Here is a 24,315-nt window from a genome sequence, read left to right as displayed (position 1 = left end):
CACCGCACACACCGCACGCAGCAGTGTGCGGTGCCCGTGAACACCCCTCAGATCCCTAGGCAAAACAAAGGCTTAGATTGATGATAATGGATCTTTTGGTAAATTGGTGAGCTGGATCAATGATGTCATTGGATCCAAGATGAAGATCTGTGGGATCAGATGCCCTTTTCCTTCTTCCCAGGGCCCTGTTTCACCGGTGATAGCAGCAAGCTGCTATCACGTTTCGCGAGCTGACGTCATGTCGTGACGCCATACTGTTGTCGTAATGGGTAGTTCCGGCGCACGATTGCCGCGACCTTGGCGGCGGCATTAAGTGACGTATGAGCCTAAAAGTAAGAGTTTACGCAGTCATAATAGTAGATATATTTTTGGTATATATTTTTTCAATATGATGTATTTAAAAGAAGTTGGGTTTAGGAAAAATTTTGACATTAACTTCGAACATTTAGCTGATGACGTAAAACAATATTGCGGCAATCGTGCGCCAGAATTGCCCCTTACGTCAGCAGTATGACGTCATCACATTACGTCAGCTCGCGCAATTTGATAGTAGCTTGCTGCTATCACCGGTGAAACAGGGCCCAGGACCCTGATACATTTTCTGTAAACCATGCACATTGCACATGTCTGGTGTATTTGTAGTTAGTGTAAGAATCACTATATCATTTGAATTGCTACAAACATGTTTTTCAGTTTCTGGTAATGAAAACCTAAACACTTGTGAATTTGTGATAGATCAGGCAACAGCCAGACAGCATAAGAGATGCCAGAGGTGAGTGATTTGGTAAATTTTTGGTACAAAAATTCACCATATTCTGTCAAGTGTTTAGAAGATGAACATAAATACTAGCCTATGCTTGCAAAAATTATAATGTCAGAAGTTGGTGATGCATGTGTGATTGTGATATGATGACCAACAAAGAATGTCAATTGTCAATGATGTCAATAATAATATATGGACAATTATGTCCTTACCTTCTCTTCTTTAAGTTTTAAACACTCCCTGATTTCATCAAGACTAGGTATATATATCTTGATTGGATTGCTTTTCATTGAACTGCCAATTTTTTAGTGCCATGATTTACTTTTTCACCTTATTCCAACATGTATCATTGTATGGCCTATATGCTCATTGCTCTCAATATCTGTCAAAATCATTCCTAGTTCAAAAGTTTACACACTTGCTCAATTTCCATGCCCTTATTAAATAGGAGCATATCCTTAGTCATGCATAATTCATTATTTATAGGTTACCCTGATTCATTTTCAGGGCAATGGCAATGGACCTTTACCAGGTCCAAGCCTTGAGGAGCTACTGGAGAACAACCTTCCAGGTATATTCGCACAACAGCCCACTGGTCTGGGAGATGAAGCCCAATGGTAAGTTATGGCTTTTTGACACGCCTTCCCTTTATCAGCAGATTATGGTTAAACATCTGAACAGCTATTTAGATCAGTCTCTTCTGAAATGTGTTTGAGCTGCTTGTCATCGCAGTTCTTCAGCCATAAATCATGCGTAACTCATAACAGTTCCATTTATTTCCACTTTGTGCAACAGTTGCGCTTGTTTTTCTCTGAAGATTCGGCGTATGCAGAAACTTGAGATGTGACTTAAAGACGGATTCATGGTGCCTTTTTCATATCTAATCATGAGTAACTAGTATATGATTGTTTAATATGTTTCCTATGTTTACTAACTATCAATCCGATATAGAGTAGTCTATGATTGATATCTTAACAAGTTCGATATTAAGCCAGAAACCTTTTCAAAGTGCCGATGCGCTGCAATCAGGACAGTGAGCGATTGAAGGTGTCGGCACTACGATAAGGATTGTGCGACTACTGATCTCGGTTCTTATCTTGACAAGGTCGAGTTGATTGACATGGTACCCATGTCTTCCACAGTCGAGTTACTTCTCAGTCATACCCTTGGTTTCGGGATTGAAATATTATCAGATTTGAACTCAGGCTCGTAGACACTGGTGGAGAACAATGAGAACATTATGTGATATTATTGTCTGATAGGCCAGCGACTGTTCAGTGCCAGTGACACTGCACCATGGCCAAATTTTGACCAACCGTTCATTATATCACTTTGTCGCAGGTTAACTGTGCTCCTTTCAATTGGTGGTGCTCTCACACATATTTTGTCCCCAAGAAGAACAGGCAAGGGATGTTTTTAATATTGATGTGCACTAGACAGATTTGTCTGTCACTAGCATTTATGCTAGTGTTCATTCCGCGAGGTCACAAATCTTTATGACATATAAGTAGGTACCTACCATGTAAATATCAGATTGGAGCCTCATGGTGCCGCCACTTTCTCATTTTATATGCTGTTTTTTCTTCTTCTGAGGTTGGCTTTCTCCGCAGGGGTGGAGCCATTGCCAACTTGGAAGTCGCCGGGCGACAGCTGCTGTATGCCGAGCCGGCCCCTGCACAGACGACCCTGCTGGTACGTGACCCGGCCTTGACGGGCCCGCGACGAGACCGTAGCTGGACCGGGGCTGGATCATGAGAGGACCATAGCTAATCACTATCGGCTGGAGATTGTATGGGGGCTAGGGGGTGGGGAGGGGCGTAGAGAAGCGGATAGCGGTGGCCACTGGACACCGGTAGGACAGTTGACCAAGTGTTCGGTGGATCTGGAACAGGGCGGTAAGTGATGGAATAGGCTAACTGTACTGTTATGCGTTGATGCATCACAAGGCTGTGCTGGCTGTCCCGCCCTGCGCTGACAACGTGATTATGCACACATGCAACCCTCCCGGCGCCGGCCACAGTCTGCTCGATGTATCGGCTCGGCTCAGACGGAGTGCCTTTTTCTGGGCAGGTGTCCCGCGATGATCTGACGTTCCGGGAGACTCCTGTGGAGGGCGGCACGGTCGCCGAAGGCCTCGTCGTGCCCCCGGCGCCGGCCGAGTTCTGCCGATTTGATGACATTTCGTTCCTGGATGCCCTCGGCGGCGGCGATGGCTGCAGCGGCGATATTCTAGATCCAGGTGAGTGCTGTGATGTGTGGCTTTCGGATGAGTTGGCGTATTGGGGAAGGATTCTTCGATAATGTGTTCTTAATATGAAATCTGAAGTGGCACTTCCACTGATACGTACTACGGCTTACACACGTTTTGAGAAGTAGAAGGTGTCCTGCTCTTTCCTTAACCAGCCTCCATGCTTCAATGACTCACTAGCCCAGCCAGTCACTCTTTTACCTGCCTGATTCACCGGCAGATGAGTACCTAACAGTGGCTCCGGGACTGAGCGGCGGGCTAGAGGACCCCCCTCCGCCGGCGGTCGGGCCGGCCGGGGACGCGGCGACTCCTGAGGATGACCTGCTCACCCCTCTGACCTCTGGTGACCTCTCGCGGCCTGCCGACGTGATAGGAGCAGACCGAGATACCTCTCCACCGGACGCGGACGATGAGGGAATGGATCAAGTTCTCGAGGTATGGGCACGGGGGTAGGAATCATTCTAGTGAAGTTGTGGGAATGTTTGATGTGTTTTAGAGTTGCGCATGCATGAGCTTCGTTGGGTACAAATGACGTCACCAATCAGTGTTTTATACTATAGTTCGTTTTTTTTTCAAAAGGACGCTGGCTCAAAGCTCATTATCGAAGCTCTCACGTGAGTTTTGGCAACTTCAGCGTCTGGCTAAGAATTTCCTGCCGAAAAAATGATCGATTTCAAATTGTGCTCGGTAAATACATGGAAATTGTGACTTCAAAAATGAGCATACTATGATGACGTCACTGGTGACAGCTGGCACCCAATGTCCGTACGAAAGCATTCATTGCCAACGAATTTTGGGAAAACTTCGTTTTTTGCTCTTACCGAGGCCCGAATCGAGTAAGCGGTTCTTTCCATGATAGTTATGCATTGCATTGCAATGCAAGTTCCACAGCATGACGTCACCACTGTTCTCATGTCTAGTTTCAAAACGCAGGCATGAAGTTTATCGGGAATAATTCACATGTTAAAATAAGGCGACGTTCGAGTTTCTCAGGTTCAGTTTTTGCTCGTTTTGCTCGCAAAAACACGTGCTTGTTCGAAAAATATACTTGGAGCCAGCGTCCTTTTGAAAAAAAAAACGAACTATAGCGCCATTACCGTTCTGAGAGAGCTGGTTTGTCCTAGTTACATACGTTCCAACCTCAGTCCGTCTCTGCGTCGAGTGCTGGATTCTGCACACTGTATGTAGTTTGTGGTATTAACCACCACCCGTCTCCAGGTGGCGGAGCCGGTGTGGCCCGTTCTGGAGACTGACACCGCTCCCCCGCCGAGGGCCGAGCTGGGATGGGCGCGCCGGGTCGACCCGAACGAGACGCCGCCCGACGGCGTGCCCGACCCGGACGTCAGGACGTTCGAGTTCGAGCTCGACACGTTTCAGAAACAGGTACAGAACGAGGAGCAGAGCGCCGCGCTGTTGAGGGATTGGACTTTTAGAGCTATGGTAGGGAGTTATACAGCTGTTACTGCTGCTGAACGCATGAATAAATGCCGTCATCCGGTGAAATTGATAACCTCCTATACCGGAGCACAGTTACTCAGGATGGGATCATAGGACGATGATGACGAATTTGGTTTTTTCCGGGCACCCAAAAACCCCCAATTCATCCTCCTCCTCCTATGATCCCACCCTTAGTAACTGTGCTCCGTGTTGACCTATCAGCGCCCTGACTGACCCTGTGGGACTCCGGCAGGCTATAGGACTGATTGAGCGCGGTGAGAACGTGCTCGTGGTGGCTCACACGTCCGCCGGTAAAACGGCCATCGCCGAGTACGCCATCGCCCGTGCTCTCGCCGATGGCGATAGGTGAGAGCTCCCGGGGTCGCGCCCGCATTTTGTGGTAGTTTTGGACTAGTCTGACAGTGCGGTGATGAATATGGGGCACTTCACCGTGATTTACGTGTTTTTAATTTATCCAACTTCAAAATATATGGTTGGGCTCAGGCGGATCATCTGTCTTCCTTTGATTGAATTTGCTTTTTATTTGACCTAACTGCTGCAAAGTGTTGTTTAATTAGGACTTTTGAAGCTGCGATCTTATTGAAGTCAAACCATTCTCCTCTTAACCCGCGACCTGGTGGGGGGGGGGGGCTATTTTTTGCCCCCCCCCCCTCCAGACTTTTCGATATATCTCCAGAACCGCTGCGCCGATCGTCACCAAACTTTTAGTACCCTCCCGGACATCAATTTTACACATTGTGACCAAAATTTTTTACAAAGGCTATGATAGGTTGGCCGGAAATGACGTCAGAGTGACGTCATGTTCTGCCGTTTTCGACCCAAAAAAGGGTTTCGCGGGAAGAGCTGTCAGACCTATAGCTTTGCAAATACAGAACAATGATAAATACATAAAAGCTGTAGAATAGACAGGGCTACAAAACTGCTATCTCGGATTTGTGAAATTTTTGGATTTTGACCCCCAAAAATTAAAAAATATTTTTTTTTGGATATGAAAATCGAAAAATACAAAAAGTTTTTTTGAATTTCGCAAAAACCGGAATATATGTGATAGTCCTTACCGCCTTCCATCCACATACCAAATTTGAGATTGATACCTCTTTTTTTGGCGAAGTTATAGCGAAAAAACTGTTCAAAATTGATGACGTCAAATTTTCAAACTCAATTTTTAGCAATTCTAGACACCGTAGCGCAAAACAAAGACCACCATTAGACTCCCCGTGACGAGCTGCATCGATTCAATACCCATTTTATGCAAAACTATCAACTTTAAAATTTGACCTTTTTTGGCCTGACCTTGACCTGCACTTCACCAGAAAGTGACCTAAGCCGTACCTGATAGTCTTATAACCAACACCATGGAATTGGAAATGAAAAATTGGCCATAAAATATGCATCACACAACCTTAGTAAAGTTGGGCTCATGTGACCTGACCTGTGACCCTTGGTGACCTGACCTGTGACCTGAACTGGTATTGTCAGTGACCTCTAATAGCAACATATCTACTAGGCAACTGACGCCCTATCGCTGATTCTCGACAAAATGCGTTTTCCTCGGTGTTATAGCGCATTCCCTAGAAGACCCGTGAACGGTGAAACATTTCATCTTTGACCTGACCTGTGACGTCATCGGTGACCCTGAGGTCAATGAAATTTGGTTTCCCTTGACAAATTTGACAGGCCTTTCGAACGCCGTTTGAATTTTGCGGATCCGTCCAGTAGTTTCGGAGATACGAGGGGGGGGGGCAAAAAATAGCCCCCCCCCCCCACCACCAGGTCGCGTTATAAACAGACCCCACCAGGGCGCGGGTTAATTGCGCCTTTGTACAATATTTTGTCAGTTTCCACTCCGCGTGCTCTCTATTCGTCACATCAGCGCAGGATGTGATAATCTTATTAACCCGCGCCCAGATGGGGTCTGCCGAGCAACGCGGTCTGATGGGGGGGGGGGGGCCATTTTGGCCCCCCCTCAGATCTCGAGAACCACGCAACATAGCGACAAGCGGTAAACGGTGTTGGATAGCCCCAACAGGGAACTACCTTGTGACCCAATTTCATTGACCTCGGTCAAACCGATGACGTCACAGGTCAGGTCAAAGGTCGAATTTTCACCGTTTACAGGCATTTCAAGAAATGCGTTGTAAAATCGTGTAAAATGCATTTCATTGAAAATCATCGATGGGGAAATGTTCTTCAAACACATATTTTGCTATTTGAGGTCACTGATACCAGGTCAGGTCACAGAGGTCAGGTCACTGGGGGGTCACAATATGAAAGTGTCGTGTGATACATGTTTTATGGTCCATTTTACATGACAAATGCGATTATGTGGGTCAGACAGACTTTAGGGCCAGCTTAGGTCATGTTTTGGTCAAGGTCAGGTCAAGGTCAGGTCAAGGTCAGGTCAAATTAGGTCAAATTTCAAAGTTGATATTTTTGCATAAAATGGGTATCGATTCGATGCAGCTCGTCACGGGGAGTTCAATGGTGGTCTCCGTTTTGCGCTACGAGGTCTAGAATTGCTAAAAATTGAGTTCAAAAATTTGACGTCATCAATTTTTAATAGTTTTTTTCGCCATAACTTGGCCAAAAAAAGAGATATCGATCTAAAATTAGGTATGTATATCGAAGAGCGCAGGGACTATCACATATATTCCGGTTTTTTCGAAATTCGAAAAATTTTTGGAAATTTTTTGAGTTTTTCTTAAAAAATCAATTTTTTTGATTTTTGGGGGTCAAAATCCAAAAATTTCAAAAATCCGAGATAGCAGTTTTGTAGCGCCGTTTTTTCTCTACACAACCACATAAAGAACTTTAAAATTGCTTGTGAACTGTAGAATTGGTGAGCGTTTCAAGATGTCATGTTTTTTGCTCATTTTTACTCGAACATGACCTCAGTTTGACCTCAATAACTCCTGACCTGAGGTGACCTGTGACTTGAAATTTTGTGTGAAGGTGTCAAATTGATGTCCGGTAAGGTACCCAAAATTTGGCGGCGCTGCGCGCCGCCGTTTTCTCGCTATTTAAGAAAAACCACAGGGGGGGGGCCAAAATGGCCCCCCCCATCAGGGCGCGGGTTAATCAGTTATTAGCTGGATACGGTCGAGATGACGGACCCCCCCCCCCCTTCACACACAGAGTGATCTACACCTCTCCGGTGAAGGCGCTCTCCAACCAGAAGTTTTGCGAGCTGCGCAGTCAGTTCAGCTCGGTCGGCATTCTGACGGGCGATACGCAGCTGAACGAGGACGCGCCCTGCCTCATCTGCACGACAGAGATCTTGCGCTCGATGCTCTACAACCGGCCGTGGTTGACGGAGCGACTGCGCACTGTCGTCTTGGACGAGGTGCACTATATCGACCAGGTGGACGTGAGTAACGCTGGCAGGAATCGCCCCGACGCAGGCAGGGTTTGTGTGGGCAGGCGTGGCGGACGCGCTTGTCTAATGTGAAGGTAATTTGTGTGTTAAAGCGTTGTGTTGGCTGCGACATTACAAGACACGGGTATTGAAATGATGCTTTGCTCGCTACTTAATTCAGATGTGTTTTTCCATTTTTGAGCCGTAATTAAGTGTTTCCACGGTTCTGAAAAGATGCACGGCGGCCTTGTGCATTCGGTTATCTCAAATCGCAGCAAGAAGATGTTCCCGCCCGGGATCGAACCGGGGACCTTCCGCGTGTGAAGCGGACGTGATAACCACTACACTACGGAAACGCTGGGGGAGGCTGATACATACAGGCAAACAAACATACATACAGACTGTCACAAGGATTCATACTTTCAGTAGATGATAGTCATAAGTCACATGATAGTCACACGCATAGAAACAGGATTCGTGGATCGTTTTACTATGCTAGATTCGCAATGCTGCGTTTATTCAATTAAAATTGCCCCCTCAGAAGTCTTATTCCTCACACCCAAGGCATAATCCGACCTGTGATGTAAACGGTCTGTTACGCTGAATATCGCATCAGCAGACTAGTCACTTTATATACCTTGTAGGTGTCTCTGGTGTAACACCGAAGCAATCCATTCACGACATTCCCTCACTCTCCCTCTGACTAAAGCCAAACGGCCATTAGCGATGTGTATTTGTCTATGTGTACTCTGCAGAGGGGTCACATCTGGGAAGAGTGCCTGATCCTGCTGCCGCCGACCGTCAGTCTTCTGATGCTGTCGGCCACAGTGCCTAACGCCATCGACCTAGCCGCCTGGGTCGGAGGCATTAAGGTACGTACGTCCGGCGGCCGACTGGACCAGCTGCGTCTCCAACCTATAGAGCTTGTCTAGTCTGTGATTTGATCAGCTTTCGTTGTTTTTCGTTGAACAGATAAACAGCATGACGACATCATTGGGGTGTACATAGTGACGTTGAGTGAGCGATATTTGCCCACATTCAGGGGTAATAGTGCAACTATGCCGAGTAGGGCCACTGTTTCGAGCTGGCCTGAAACTGTGCCCCGATGCCGAGTTTTAGTGCTCTTTGCGTGCTCTTTGCGTGCTCCCTGTGCTCACCGCTGTGCCGTGTGCTCCCCAGTCACGGCCTGTGTTCGTAGTCAGCTGCCCGAACCGACCGGTACCGCTAGAACACCAGCTTTACACCGGGCCCGCTCAGGAGCTGCGGGATGCCGATATGCAGCCAATGCGCATCTTCACTGTGCTCGACCATAACGGCATCTTTTCGAACGACAAGTACGTGCAGGGCTATGGGCGGTTGGATCATACCATATATTTGTGTATGCTTGTCATTTATTGTGTTGACTAATGAATTTACGTAATTTTTAAACTTGAGGAGCGGAAGATGTTCTTATTATGAGATATGATATCACATTCTCACTCACATTGGTATTGGTAGTGGCAGCGTTCTAACCATCTATCATGTCTATGTTCACTGCAGCTACCAACTGGCCTTTGAATCGACCAGGCACCGACGGTTAAGCAGAAGCAACTCTGTAGCACCCGTTACCGCCGCCGTCGACAACCGTGGCAGACCATATCACGGAAACGCTAACCAGAAGGCCAAACCCAGGCTGCAGCAGCAGCGGAGCCACGGCGGCGGCGGCGGCGGCGGCAGGGGTGGGTCGGGGCGCCGTCAACGTCCACCTTCCCCGACACAAGAGGACTGGGGCGACCTGGTGCGTCACATGGAGAGTTCCGCCCTGCTGCCGGCCATAGTGTTTGTCTCGTCCCGGCGGCGCTGCGACTCGACGGTGGCTGTGCTGGGACACCTGGACCTCACCAGTGATGAGGAGAAACAGAGGATTCGCGCTCGTCTGAGGATGCTGGAAACGCACCTGGACTCGGGCGATCGTCACCTCAACTCGGTGAGGAGGTTTAGGAAAAGGATCGCTATTCGGTCTTTGGTGAAAAAATTTGGTACTATGATTGGAGATCGCCATTCGTGAGTCATTTGGTTGGGAGGAGGGCCTTCTAAGGAGTCAGGGTTCTAAGAGTCAGGGTTAGTCAGCCAGCTTGGTTCTAGGATCGTCATGTTTTGGGGCTGGTGGGGAAGCTTGGGCAGAGGATCGCCATTCGTTTGTGTTTGGGAGGAGAGTAGTCGTTGGGAGGAGGACGACTTTCTAGAGTCAGGGAGATGGCTTAGTTGGAAGATCGCCGTCGAGAGTGGATAAGATGATTCAAGACTTCTTTGAAGATGAGGGCGGATTGAAAGTGTATTGACTATTGATCTGTGTACTTTTTTTTTACACAGCCTTACCAAGTCTGTGACTTGGTAAAAGTTGAAACCAGGCTGACCTTTGTCGAACGGTTTGTTCTCAGGTCAAGTCGATGCGGGAGTTTCTACTGAGAGGTCTAGGAGTGCACCATGCTGGTATGCTGCCCTTCCTCAAAGAAACAGTGGAGCTGCTCTTCCAAGATGGATTGGTGAAGGTGTGTACACAGTTGTAAGCGGGAAACGGTATCTTGGAGACTTTGGTTTGTTAACTCTCCCACCTTCGACATTTAGACAAAGTTAAAATGAATATAGTTACCCGTCTTGGTGTTTTTATTTCGGTGCGCCGATGTTTCTGTTTTTGCTCTCACGCTCATGATATGCTGTTTCTGCTCCTTCTGTCGATATATATATATGGTTGTTTTATGGAATAACTAGTCTCGGGCGGTGTGTCTGAATTACCGGACGTGCTGTGTTTCAGGTCCTGTTCGCCACGGAGACGCTTTCAATCGGCATCAACATGCCCACACGGACGGTGGTGTTTGACTCGCTGATCAAATTTGACGGGTCGTCTGAGCGCTATCTGCTGCCCAGTACGTATGTTGGGCCGCCCTGGTTGTGAAAGGGCTCATATACGCCCGAGATCGTGTGTCTGTTAAAGGGACCCTCCCACCTTCAAAAAAGTTTATGAATTGGCATGAAAACGATGTCGCTCGGTTCAGGAAGAGCGAGAACGAATACCTACCAAATTTCACCGAAAAATATTCACCGGTTTTCAAGATATTAGACTTTTACTTTTGTTTACTTTTTGGGATCTCCGCTGTTCCTAGCGACTTTATTTGGAAGCAATAGTTTGGCAGCTGAAAGTGCGGCAATTGTTGCGCGCAAAGCAGTATATACCACCGCGTGCTACAAAACGTTTTAGTCAAACATTTAACCCGCGCCCTGGTGTGGGTCTGAGCCACCTTCGCCCTGGTGGGGGGGGGCCAAAATGACCCCCCCGTCTAACTCGAAAACGAAGAGGGCTAGGAAGACGCGGAAAAAAGCAAACGAAAGCCCATAACAAGTACGTTCGAAAGTATTTCGGTCATTTTTTCGCTAAGGTCAATATTGAGGTCGCTAGAGGTCATCATAGGTCAAATTTCAGTGTTTTCGGTGTTGCCGGACATATTCCGCTGTAGCTCGGAAACTAGAAGAGCTAGAGAGCCGCGGAAAAAAGCAATCGATAGCTCTTTTCAAGCTCTTTCGCCAACGTTCGTTAGATTTGACCTCAGCTCAACGGTTTGGCCTACAGAGGTCATGCAAGGTCAACTTGGCAAATTTCGTTGAAAATGTTTTCAACTATAGCATGCATTCACGAGAAAATAGAGAAACGATTCATGCACCATCGTGCTTGGCTCGTCGAGACGCGTCGAATGATATATAGTTTGACCTCGAAAGGTCATTTTGAAAATTTGACCTCAGGTCAAGGTCATGACCTTACCGAAATAGGTCATGCTGCATATCATTCGATCCGCATTGACGAGACAAACACGATAAACGTCGAACGGAGTCTCTATCTCTATTCAATAACAAGTAAGTGCAGAAAAACCGCTGGTGACCTCTGGTGACCAGGGAGATGACCTAGCGTGACCTCAGCGAGGTCACAAGCAAATGGTTTCACATGGGCTGTGATTTGCTGACCCAAGACACTTCAATAACGAAATATAGGAACAATCACGCCCGATTTAGCTGAAAAACAACTACTTTTCGATTCTCCCATTGACTTATAATGGGGAGCAGCGATGACCTGACCTGACCTTAGGTCAAATTTATAAAAAATCCGAGATAGCCATTTTGTAGAGCTGGGTGACATCTTCAACTACTGTAAATTTTACATCGATCGGATAAAAGCTGTGCCTTTGAGAGAGCTTTGAACTTTTTTAGAGGTGGTGTCAGTTTTGGTGACCTTGTGACCTGACCTGACCTGACCCGAACCCCCCAAAAAAGGACATGATGTAAAAATGTTGAATAAACAGCTATACAAAGTTTCAGGGCGCTAACTCAAGTGGTTTCTGAGTTATCGCTGAAAAACCACAGGGGGGGGCCAAAATGGCCCCCCCCCCCACCAGGGCGAAGGTTAAAAATCGTTAGATATCTGCGCTGACGTCACACATTCAGAGGGGTATTCCTATGCATTAGCCCCTCTGAATCAAAATGCTGCAATTTTGAAATTCAATATTTCCGATTTAAGGCATTTCTCGATGTTGTGAGTGCCGAAACCGGTAATTGTGAGCCAGGGACCCCATTTTGGCTATCTCAACTCAAATCTAATGTTAAGGTGGGAGGGTCCCTTTAACCCGCGCCCCGTAGGGCTACCGGCGGACCCTACCACCCGTAGGGGGGGGGGGGGCCGTTTCGGCCCCCCCTAAGATCTCGGAAAGTTACCGGCCGATTTTCAAAATTCAAACGGCGTTCGATAGCCCCACCCGGGAACTACCTTGTGACCAAATTTCATTGACCTAGGTCAAACCGATGACGTCACAGGTCAGGTCAAAGGTCAGATTTTCACCGTTCACAGGCAATTCAAGAAATGTGCTGTGAAAGCGAGTAAATTGGTAATTTATTGAAAACCATCGATGGTACATTGTTCGTCAAACACATACTTTGCTATCTGAGGTCACTGATACCAGGTCAGGTCACAGCGAGGTCAGGTCACCGGGGGTCACAATATGAATGTGTCGTGTGATACATGTTTTATGGTCCATTTTATATGACAAATGCGATTATGTGGGTTAGGCAGCCTTTGGGGCCAGCCTAGGTCACGTTTTTGTGAAGGTCAGGTCAAGGTCAGGTCAAATTAGGTCAAATTTCAAAGTTGATATTTTTGCATAAAATGGGTATCGATTCGATGCAGCTCGTCACGGGGAGTCTAATGGTGGTCTTCGTTTTGCTCTACGCGTTCTAGAATTGCCAAAAATTGAGTTTGAAAATTTGACGTCATCATTTTTGAACAGTTTTTTCGCTATAACTTGGCCAAAAAACGAGGTATCGATCTGAAATTTGGTATGTAGATAGAAGACGGTAGGCACTATCACATATTCCGGTTTTTTCGAAACTCAAAAAACTTTTTGGATTTTTTGGCGAATATATCCAAAAAAATGCTTTTTTGATTTTTGGGGGTCAAAACTCAAAAATTTCAAAAATTCGAGATAGCAGTTTTGTAGCCCTGTCAATTCTACACCTTTTATGTCTGATCATTTTTCTGTATCTTCAATGCTGTAGTCCTGACAGGTCTTCTCGCGAAGGTCTTTTTTTCGGTCGAAAATGACAGAACATGACATCACTCTGACGTCATTTGTGGCCAACCTATCATAGCCTCTGGAAAAATTTTTGGTCACAATGTGTAAAATTGATGCCCGGAGGGGTCCTGAAAGTTTGGTGGCGATATCTCCAGCCGTTTAGGAGATATCGACCGAAAAGGACAGGGAGGGGCCGTTTCGGCCCCCCCCCCCCCCCTACGGGGCGCGGGTTAACAGGGGTGACTTTTCTAATGGTCCCGATGCTCGGCTGATTTGCTAAACCTGTTTTCTATTTAACATCATTTATCCTACATAATAACAACACAACACCCACAATCTACATACTTTCTAGTGGTTATGTACTCCCCAAAAGCCGTGAGACCTTACTGTTTTAGTGATGAACTGTTTAGCTGAGGTTGAATGTTGCCTGAATCACTAAAATCAGACGACCTGGGCCCTACCTTTTACAACAAATACTCTAAAAGTTCCTCAAGGCATTGTGATACTGCTTCTCCGTAAATGTGAGTGAGTTTCGCCAGTATTCGTGTGCGGAGCTTATTTGCCGCACGTGTATGTCGCTCGGCCGTGTGGCCGCCCTTCCCCATCCTGCCGCCTCTGCTATTGGTAAGCGCTATAACAGTCTTCTGACTCCTCCAACTCGTGGCTTCCCCATCTCATGCGGTGCCTGCTATTTCCAGGCGAGTACATTCAGATGTCGGGTCGGGCGGGCCGACGCGGCAAGGATCAAAGTGGTACAGTGATCATCATGGCTGTGCCTCGCTGCCCGGACAGGGCGAAACTGCATACTGTCGTCTCAAGTAAGTGTCCACGCTGTCCAGATAGGGCCAAACTGCATGTTTTCGTCTCAAAGTGAGTGTTTAAGCAGGGCCACACTGCGTCACACTGTCGTCTCTAGTGGGTAGGCAAGGCACAGGACAGGGTCCTTTCTGGTTTGGATGGGCTCAGGGGGATAATGTAGCGTACAGCTTGTTTTGCGGGATGAATGGTGAATGTTTGTGCGTCTTTATAAGTGACAAGTCCCCTCCCTTGCCAGCGCCGCCCGACCCCATTCGGTCCCAGTTTCGGCTCACGTTCTTTATGCTACTCAACATGCTGAGCACGGGCCGCGGCGCCGCCAGCGTCGTCTGGAACAGTTTCGCGCTGTGGGGCCGCAGCAGTCCATCTGAAGTTCAGGCGCAGCTGGAGAGGTGAGGGATAGGAACCCGGTGACGCCCCGGCTAGACGCTAGACAGAAGACAGCCTCCGGTCGTCAGACTGCTAAACCCGACATTTTCTAGCACGCTTATCACAATATTCATAGTGCTCTCGTTCTGTTGCTTCATTGCAGTACTTACCGTACATCACAGTTCGTGGTCATGTTACCGTCGTTGATACGCACCGCTCAACATAGACCGTAACTGTATTCATAGACCTATGTTTAAAAATAATAAACTTTTGAATGAGAAATGATAGATCCCCGTACGATTTTAACTGCTTCCACACTGCTACCGGAGCTTTTTTCAATTGTCGCTGCCCTCGGCCGCTGCCTTGCGCTACGCTAAGCAGCTGTCGCCAACCTGGGTCTGTCGGCAGACTACGGAACGAGGAGGTCGGCGCCCGACTAAGCGCGACCGACGCCGCCGACTTGCGCAGTCAGTGTGAGGAGCTGGTGGCACTGGTGCAGGAGGAAAGGGTGAGAACGAGCAGAGCTGGGATGAGAACGGACAGGAGTGGGGTGAGAGCGGTCAGGGATGGGGTGAGAGCGGGCAGGGATGGGGTGAGAGCGACTGGAGCGGGGTGAGAACGGATCTGGATCATCAGGATAGGATGGGGACGGAGTAAGAACGGGTTAGGTGTGTATGGGGGCCAGAACGGCGAAAATGTAATGAATGAATGAATGAATGAATGAATGAATGAATGAATGAATGAATGAATGAATGAATGATTGAATGAATGAATGACGGAAAAAAATAGTGAGAGGCTGATCGGGATTCGCCGAAATCACAGACTGCCCAGGGGTCGGGGCGACATCCGATTAAGATTGTACGATACTGAAACTGCAATAGTACTAGCTCACTTCTTGGAGTGATGTGGCTAGGCTAGACTAGGAAAAATTAGTGCCAAACTTCAGGAGTTTGTTCTTAAGCTGAAGATTTTGGATCAGGCGGGGGTGACGTTTTGGCGGAAGTGACTTTCTTTAGTAAGCAGTCCACGAAGCCGGAAAAAAACTGGCGAAATGATGATCACTAATTGAAAAGTGGTGAAAAATCGGCAACGTTAGGTAGGATGAGGCAAGAAATAACTGTAATCGTGAAAGTAACCAAAACATACATAAATAGTTAAGTAAATGAATAAAAAATGACAACTGCTGCAAGCTGACAAAATTGACAAACTTTACGTTGCTGTAGTAAGTAGATGCCCTAAAAATTTATTTATCTCAAGTACTTATGTTATTTCTTTTTTTGTAATCGGTGTCTACTGTTTCTACAGAGGGAGCACGCGAAGAAGTTGTGTGAGGGCGGTAATCCGGCTCGGGGGAAGGTAGCGGTGATAAGCTCCGATAAAATCGAGCGTCGACTCGCTATTGTCATGAAGGTAAGTCGAGACACAGCGGCGAGTGGACGGTTTCATCAGTGCATGGGAGAGGAGAAGGCGGGCATGCAGTGTTGTGTGTTTGTGGTGGGGCAGTGTGGATGCTTTGGTGGGAATTGGAACTGGTTCTTTGTGACTTCGGTGCGTCACTTGAGTTTATATGTGTTGATCTGGATCAGTTATAGTTTTTCTTCACAAATCGCGACTTAGTTCATGGTTTTACTCGCACTAGCTTATATCTCTTTCGATAAACTGTATTCCTGCTTGTCTATCAATTGACCAACCCAGCTCTTCTAGATGCTTCGCCAAGCTTCCTTCCCCTTACACACACAGACTCATCTACACAATACAATACCCTCCCGTGCCATGCCGCTACTACACTGGTAGTGAACCTATGGCCGGTGTCTCCAGTCCTCTCAGGTGGACCGCAATCAGCTGGAGTGCACTCAGCACACAGTGCTGACGCTCAGCGCGCCTCGCGACCCCCCGCCGCCCGCTGAGCCGACTCGCGAGCCGGACAGGGAGCTGGCCCGCCGCGCCGCCGCCGCCTTGCGGCCGCCGCTGCTGCGCCCCGAGGTCTCGGCTGGCCGGGTGGCGGCGCATGAAGAAATGACGGTCGGCTGGGCGGACGTGGAGTTCTACCTGGCTGAGAGCGTGACAGGCAGGTGGCCGAGAGAGCGAGCGAGGCGGACACAGCGGCGCTTGGAGCGGCGCGATACAGATCACTGCGGCTGCTACGTCGGATATGAGCTTGGATGAGACAGAGAGCTTATGCTTAAATATGGCTTCGCTCAGACATTGAGCTTTGCTGAACATTTAGCTTTGTTGAAGAGTTTGCTGAGGACACTGCACCGACGAGCTGTGCTGAAACTGAGCTTTGCTGGGACATTGATCCTTTCAGAGGCAGCGAACTTTGCTGATACATTGTGCTTTTGCTGAGGCTTTGGGCTATGCTGTGATATTGAGCTTTGCTGAGACATTGGGCTTTTGCTGAGCTATCGACCTTTTGCTGAGGCTTTTGGCTTTGCTGCGCTATTGAGCTTTGCTGAGATATTGAGCCTTGCTGAGATGTTTAGCTTTGCCGAGACACCGAGCTTTACTTAGTCATGTTTCGATGGGCTTTGCGAAGACGGAACAGGCTGATACACTTAGCTTTGCGGAAGAAATGAGTTTTACTAAGAAACACTTGGTCTTGCTGGCTGCTGTGGCACCATACGCGGAATAGTAAGGTTATCAGTCGCTTGTCTTGCTGAACCCACGCAATATCTCTGTTATGTGCAGGGTGTCCATGTAAGAACTTCTTCCGGCATGTTTAGGTCGTATTTTAATAGTATGAGCTGTATTCAATTAAGGGCCACAGAGTCCACATTTTAACCCGCGAGTTGCTGGGGGGGGGGGGGGGCGTTAAACGCCTCACTTTTTTCGCCCGGCCATAGCATAACCAAATTTTGGGTACATGTAGGGAATTGATTGAAGTTTATTGTGACAAAGTTTCTCGGTCGGAAAATTTTTGAGATATCAAGGTTTTAGTGACGTCACGATTTCCGAGTTTTCGACCAAAAACGGCATATGTTCAAAAAATCATATAAAATCACACAATAGACATACAGACATGCCGTAAACGCCATTAGACTGCCAATACCATGAACAATCAAATGGCTATCTTCGATTATTGATTATCGTTCCGCATTTTCCAAAATATTGAACTGAATCTTGACAATTTCTCGTGACTAGGTACTTCACGACCATGATACATGAATTTCTTAAATTGAACTTTTTGAGCCAAACACGTACACATATGATAAAATGAATGTCACCATCGTGTTCTACGCCCTAAATTACCCATAAAACATGTGTCACAGGCTGCGAATATCAGTTTTGATTTTCGGGGATATATGCCTACCCGGTTGACCTGACCTTGACCCTGACCTATGCTTGACTGACCCCTACATGGAGCTGACACTCTTGTAGGCCTTATATGATGGATTGTGTACCGTTTTGACAGAGTTTATGACGAGAGGCGCCCATTGCGAAGTCCTGAAGTCCATGCTACTGAAAGCCCGATTTTGGGTGTTTGACCTGACCTTGACCCGACCTGTGACCTCAAAATTCAACTTTAAAGTACTCTTCTGAATTCTGAAGCGTCTCGTCGCGTTCTTTCGTTTGCCGCCTCGTGCGTTTCGCTGCGCCTATTGGTTCTCGAGTTATCGGCTGGGGGCGTCTAACGCTCCCCCCCCCCCCCCCCAGCAAACGGTGGGTGGCGAAATACCCCAGCAACTGCCGGGTTAAGTAACTTGTTGATGTGATCGACATCATGCCAATCCTTAAAAGTATGGTACTTGTGAATGACGATGACCCTCTGAAATTTCTGTAATGTCTGCATCAAAACCTCGTTCCCGAAGGGAGGACAATCCGCAGTACATGTGGGTAGGTTCCTCCATTCGAAACCCAATGCATCCAGACTCGTCACTTCAACGCGCAAGACATGAGAAGGCCGGTTGAAAATGCGTGGCTGGTTTGAGTAACACCCAACTACCGGTTATTTCGTAAAAAAAAAACGCGGAAAGATCGCGGATGGACCATGTGACTTCAGCATCGCGGCCCACCTGAGAACGTACCACTTTTGTGAAGTGTTGTCCAAACCCCTTCACGGCAAAAAGGTGGCAGTTGACAGAAAATGTGACTATCGGTCTCATCCTGGCATCATCGCTTATTTTCGAAGTCAGCCAGGGAAACAAACGGGGCATCACGGCACTGACAGCTTCGCTCCGTCGCTGGAGCGCTTCTTGGAGCAGAAACAGATGCGGGAGCGATCGTTGCGACTGGCGAAGCTAGCTGGCTGGATCGACACCCCGGACATCGCAGTGTGAATGCAGTGACAACGTGTTTCTCTTACCGCCGCAACAGTCCGAAGTGTGTTGAAGAGTGAGCCCTTATTCACCCGATTTCAATTCTTGGACGTCGTCTTGCCGGGCTTCTTCAATGATTTCTTCTATACAGGACATTGCACACATTCCAAAGATGGACTATATCAATAACGGGCCCCTTCAATTCCACCTCCAACAGCTACGATCATTATCCAGGGGCGCGGGAACTACTTTCAGACTGGGGGAAGGGGGAGGGGGCACATCATAATAGAGATAAACCTAGGGTACCCCAAATCCAGTTTTCTCATCGGTTTCAGGCCACTTATTTTTCATCCCTTGGCCTTTCAACAAAAAAGAAAACATTTGCATAAAAAGTGCAGTATTCCGTCTCACAGTTGTGGAGCACCGCCCCCACGGCCCCAGAGTTGGGGGGGGGGGGGGCAAGCTGCCCCCACTGCCCCCCCCCCCCCCGGTTCCCACGCCTATGTCATCATTTCCGTCAGAGTATCATCATTCTGAGCCAAATCTATTTAATTGACATGTAAGTGTAGGTGATGCTCACTGACATAGGGCGTTTGAAATGTATATTTTTATAGCTGCATAAAAAGCAAATAAATAGAAAAACGGTCAAAATACCCAAGACATGGACACCCTGTGCTTACCGCTTCGACCAGAACCGTAGGAATTGGCATGGGCATTTGTTACTGCAGCTGATAGACACACGAACACTGAGCAGCATAACACCCCTTCCCTGCTTCCCCTCCAGCGCCTCTCTCCGTGCTGGACGACGTTCGTGAGCGAACAATGGCTCGGTTCGCCGACCGAGAGCCGTGGTCGGCGTGCGCCGCCGCCGTCAGCCGGCTGGTGGAGCTCTCTGAGGGACCCGTGGCACCGCCACCGGAGTCGCAGCAGCTGACGGAGCTTCGTCAGCAGCTGGAGGGCCGGTACCGTGGCGTGGAGCGGGTGGAGCTCGTCCACACGGTAGGTGGAAAGGTGGACGGTGATTTTTTAAAACATAAATTTAGTCCGAGCCTTTTTGAATGGAAGGATTCACAGGGACAGAGCGAAGCTTAGCGAAGCTTGTGTTGACCCTGCCCTCTAGGCTCTACCCTCCGATCGCGCTATTCGGGTTCTATGGCAGAATTGGGAGTCAAAGGTTGAACGTGCGCACATAGCAGCGCACGACCGGTCCCCTCACTGATTTTGCCTGGCTACGGCCTGCCACCAACCTCAATCATACCTGTCAGGAGGCTTATAAATGTCATGCGCCCGTCGCGCTTCGAACCCGGACTGTTATAACCGGGAACGCGTGCTCTCACCACGCGAAGTCCCACGCTCTACCGACTGAGCTACGGGACGGGCTCAGTCGATAGAGCATTGGACTTCTGTTTCTGTTGTGTAGACGTCTACTTCTTCTGTTGTGTAGAGGGGTTTTCTAAGCTATCCCGGTGTATGGTGGGGTGAGGCTGACTGACTAGGAGGATTGGTTGGCTGGTGTTATTATCGTCGTGTGTTTATTGTTTTGATGATTGATAATACCATTTGTACATATATCATCCATTGGTTAATTCAGTATTCTGTAGCTGATGCAAAGTTAAAACCGTCGAACTCTAACGCCATCGTATTACTTCACTATAAAATCGCCTGCCGGCACTTTTATCCGTTATTTTTAGTAAAACGTTATGGCTTCAGAGATACATAATGAATTTGTGAGCTATCATGTATTGTTCCTGTGCCTACTGATTGATTCTCACTACTTCGACCGCCAGCTGGAGGCCGCGCTCGCTGCTGACCGGCTGTACGCGCAGCAAAAGGAACTGGATGACTGGAACGTTGAAACCTCGGCGATGATGCAGGTCCTCAAGGAGCTCGGTTACGTGGACAGCAGCGGCCGAGGTGAGACTGTGTGTGTTTTTAGTGCGCACGGGTTGTGTTTGTGTTATTTTCTCCTAGTAATGACGTCAGCTAAAATGGTGTTGACGAGAAACAAAAAGCTGATTTGGTAAGACTGGGCTCAGCTCGCTGTCATGATTCCCTGTCGGTGACCCTCCTCAACTCCCCGTTTGACCATGACCCTTTGACCGCCACCTCGGCACCGGGACCGCTGCCTTCCTGATCGTGAACCCTCTGACCACGTGCTCTGACCGTCCCTGCCGGACCCGGCAGTGACCGGCAAGGGTAAGGCGGCCTGCGGAGTAGGCTACCGTCAACTTCTGGTCACCGAGCTGGTCTGTAACAACGCTCTGGACGGCCTGACGTCGCCTCAGCTGGCCGCTCTTCTGTCTGCCGTGTCACACGTGCTGGTAGTGGTTACGAAGGAGCCGGGAAGGCAGGAGCCAGACACCGCGCGTCTGCCAGCCGCACTCAGAGAGGTGAGGACGGACAAGATTCGGCGGTTGTGTCGAAGATTTAGAGGTGGGCTGGTAATGGGAAAGGGTTGGAGGCGTGCTGTTGGCTCGATGGATTTCTTGAAGGCTCTCAGATATTGGCTATTTTTAGGTTGCATTTGATTAATGTTTGCAGCTCTACACAATGTGATAGGTGTCAGCTGTTTTCGTTTCTTCAGCTCAACGTAACGACGGATTTCTGCTATGCTCTCCACGTTTGCTGCTCCATTATTTCGTCTCAGTACCGCTCCACTGGGGGGCCGTATATAACGTCACAACCCAAAATAAACCGCCGTGTGAAGCACAGCTGTGGTTACGCGCTGCTGTGTGGGATGACCTCTATCTAATCTGCTGATCACACGAGCTCTGACTGCGTCGGTTTCGCTCCGTCGCAGGGCGTTGTCCGGATGCTGAAGATCGCTCGTCACATTGACAAAGTGCAGGAGAGGAACGGACTACAGACTCGCACAGACGAGGAGATGTCGCTGCAGTTTGAGTTGATCGAGGCCGTTCTCGACTGGGCTAGCGGAATGGTGAGTCCAACTCCTCGCTCATTGCCCGAGGCGGGGACGTTTGTGCGGGAAAGGACGATTGAGTGTTTGTTTGTCATCTACTGCCGTGATATGAATGCGCGTTTTTCGTCTCACTGGATGCTAAACGTGCATGATGATAAATGTGCGCATGAGGTGTGCTTCTAGTGAATCTTCCGGTGGATGCTGGACAGTAGAAGTTTCAGTCGTGTTAAATGTAGATCACGGCTTAAATGTCTCGCCTGTCCTCGGTTCCGCCCGCTAACTCTCTCTCCGCCTTGCCCTCCTGTTGCAGGAGCTGCGTAACGTCCGATTGCCGCGGGAGAGCGACCAGGGGAACCTGTGCCGCACGCTGCAGCGTCTGGACGAGACGCTGCGTGACGTGCGCGACCTTGCCGTGACGCTGCGCCTCCCCCGACTGCAGTCGACCGTGCGCGACGCTCTGGTGGCGATCCGCCGGGGTCTACCGTTCAACCCCAGCATCTACACAATGTGAACGGGGAGTGAACCGGCCACACAAGACAGCTGACACTGCGCGGTTTGAACTGACGGCCCTCTATACCCTACTCTCCCTCTGTTACGATAGACAGGACACTGCCTAAGTTGGTGGTTATCACAGAGAGTTGTTCCTGAATCGTCGTCTACAGGCAGTAGGCGGACCCGGTTTGAATTGTACAGCTACCGCAATAATCAACTGGCGCATGGTCCAATTAACAGCACGAACGGCATCAACACCTCACTTGTAAAGTGAAGGACAGATATGCCGTACAAACGGTGTAAGTCATATAATGAATACGAATTAGAGACTAACTAAGCCCAGACAAGCTCTAACTGGTAAAGAACATATTTGAAGTGTATAGGAATTAAAAAAGAAGAATATTAAGAATTCTAGCTCTTATGCTTTCTAAATTAAAATTGCGGATCCAAAAGAAAACTTCGACAAGCTTTCGGCAATGCGCGATCATTAGCTCCGATTGTCCTCAATGTCCTCCTTTTTCGTATGTTTTAGCAATGTCTCCAACTAGCGTTAAAACATTTATTACTGTATGTAGGAACTTTCAAATTATTTTTTACTCGGCCAATTTGCTGTCTTTTCAGGCTTATTTCGCTCATATACTCGTTTTACACCGAGTACACACTTCAGACTTGCTTTTCAACTCGAACAAGATCACATTACGCTGCTGTTTGCCTTGCGACGTGTCGGAAAATCGGCTTCCAAAACATCTCACAAATTCACGGCACGAAAGGAACAGTGTGGCAGCTCATGCCGCCTTGACAGTGGTACAGCGTTTGCTTGGGACAGTATGTCAGTTATGTACTGCCAACGGTCATATCGTCTGTTATCCAGCTAGTAAGGGTTTGGATGTTACCAGGCTGTTCGGAGGTGATTGAGCTTTGTTGCACACGATAGCTTCGTTTTCGGAAATGTCATTTCATTGTACAATTTAAGCATGCTTGGAAGGGATGAAGCAAGGAGATTAAATTTGATCGAAACGATTGACTGTGGTTATTCAACGGAGCATAACACTAGAAATGTGCTGGACTGTGAGTTGATGACTACCAGCCGCATAGCTGGATGTAATTTCTATCCCGTGATTTGAAATTTGGAAGAAAAATACTATCGCAACGCTGAGATTGATAAATGATGGTTATTGCCTTCATGTACGTGAAACGCATTGACTTCTATCACTCCTTTCATGTGATCTGAATCATTTTATCTGGAGATGAGAGTCTTATTTGTGATTCATTTTCTTGAGTTACTGGACGCGTGTAATGTGATAGGAAATGGGCTGTGGAAGAGACCTATTTACGCTGTAGAAAGAGCTATTACTCCGCCGTTGGCTGTGGAACGGTAATTGCTGTGCTTTTGTCATCTCTGGGAAGATAATTGCTGGGATCGGTATTGTGCTAGGTGTGATATTGCGTATTTTGTTCTAAAGGCCTGGCTACACTATGCGTTTTCTTCGTTCGTTTTTTGCGTGTTTGTGTGTTTTGCGTGATATCGTTCTAGAAAAACGAACGATATTACGTTTTCGTGATGTTTTTCACCTTAAATTTTAGTTACATAAGAGTTATATTAGCTTTTGTATATAACCAAAGTAAAAATTATATTGTTTATAACTTTTTTCCTAGAACGATATTACGCAAAACACGCAAACCTGCAAAAACGCACGCAGAAAACGCATAGTGTAGCCAGGCCTTAACTCTTTCAGAATCATAGAAGCCTTGTTGATCGTAATACGAATTGTTTGTCTTATGAAACCTTTATTTGCGACCAATTACCCTATATGGGTAATTTTCTGGACGCATCAAGTACCGGGTGATACCACCGATACATCGAGCTTTACATTGTCATGTATTGGTGTTGATAGTACAATACTTGATGCAGGTTGGACCAATGTGGCCAGACCGGGACGTAACTCGCGTGTGTTGTCCTGGGTTGATTCGACGTGTCCGCTTCTGTAATAAAACAAAAGGCAAATAGGTGTTTGACTTAACCAAGATCGTTGATTCCTGTAAT

General features: G+C 47.9%; 1 protein-coding gene and 1 non-coding gene across 3 annotated transcripts; one reads left to right on the top strand and one right to left on the bottom strand.

The window, feature by feature from the left end:
- The first annotated feature begins 562 nt into the window (after positions 1-562).
- Positions 563-24,276, top strand: LOC122391550 (helicase SKI2W-like). Of its 2 annotated transcripts, XR_006258368.1 has the most exons (24): positions 563-772; positions 1,271-1,380; positions 2,374-2,455; positions 2,834-3,002; positions 3,232-3,446; positions 4,230-4,394; positions 4,702-4,814; positions 7,605-7,836; positions 8,580-8,696; positions 9,004-9,158; positions 9,364-9,790; positions 10,245-10,355; positions 10,619-10,730; positions 14,117-14,236; positions 14,473-14,626; positions 15,012-15,111; positions 15,909-16,013; positions 16,422-16,671; positions 19,644-19,858; positions 20,647-20,773; positions 21,044-21,249; positions 21,660-21,797; positions 22,090-23,729; positions 23,996-24,276. XR_006258368.1 is itself a non-coding variant. In XM_043385589.1 (23 exons), the coding sequence occupies exons 1-23, from the start codon at positions 764-766 to the stop codon at positions 22,288-22,290; spliced, it is 3,633 nt and encodes a 1,210-aa protein (XP_043241524.1). In that variant the 5' UTR covers positions 638-763; the 3' UTR covers positions 22,291-23,846. The 2 variants fall into 2 exon arrangements, 1 of the variants encoding a protein (XP_043241524.1); XM_043385589.1 differs by lacking the exon at positions 23,996-24,276 and having other exon boundaries at positions 638-772; positions 22,090-23,846.
- On the bottom strand, positions 8,108-8,180 carry Trnav-cac. The gene has a single exon. It is a non-coding gene; the product is annotated as a tRNA-Val (tRNA).
- Positions 24,277-24,315: the final 39 nt, after the last annotated feature.

Source organism: Amphibalanus amphitrite, unplaced genomic scaffold, assembly GCF_019059575.1.
Source record: "Amphibalanus amphitrite isolate SeventyFive unplaced genomic scaffold, NRLGWU_Aamphi_draft 000444F_arrow, whole genome shotgun sequence".
In the NCBI taxonomy this organism is placed as follows: Eukaryota; Metazoa; Arthropoda; class Thecostraca; order Balanomorpha; family Balanidae; genus Amphibalanus; species Amphibalanus amphitrite.
Note: the sequence above shows the minus strand (reverse complement) of the source record. Positions and strands in the feature narration are given on the sequence as shown.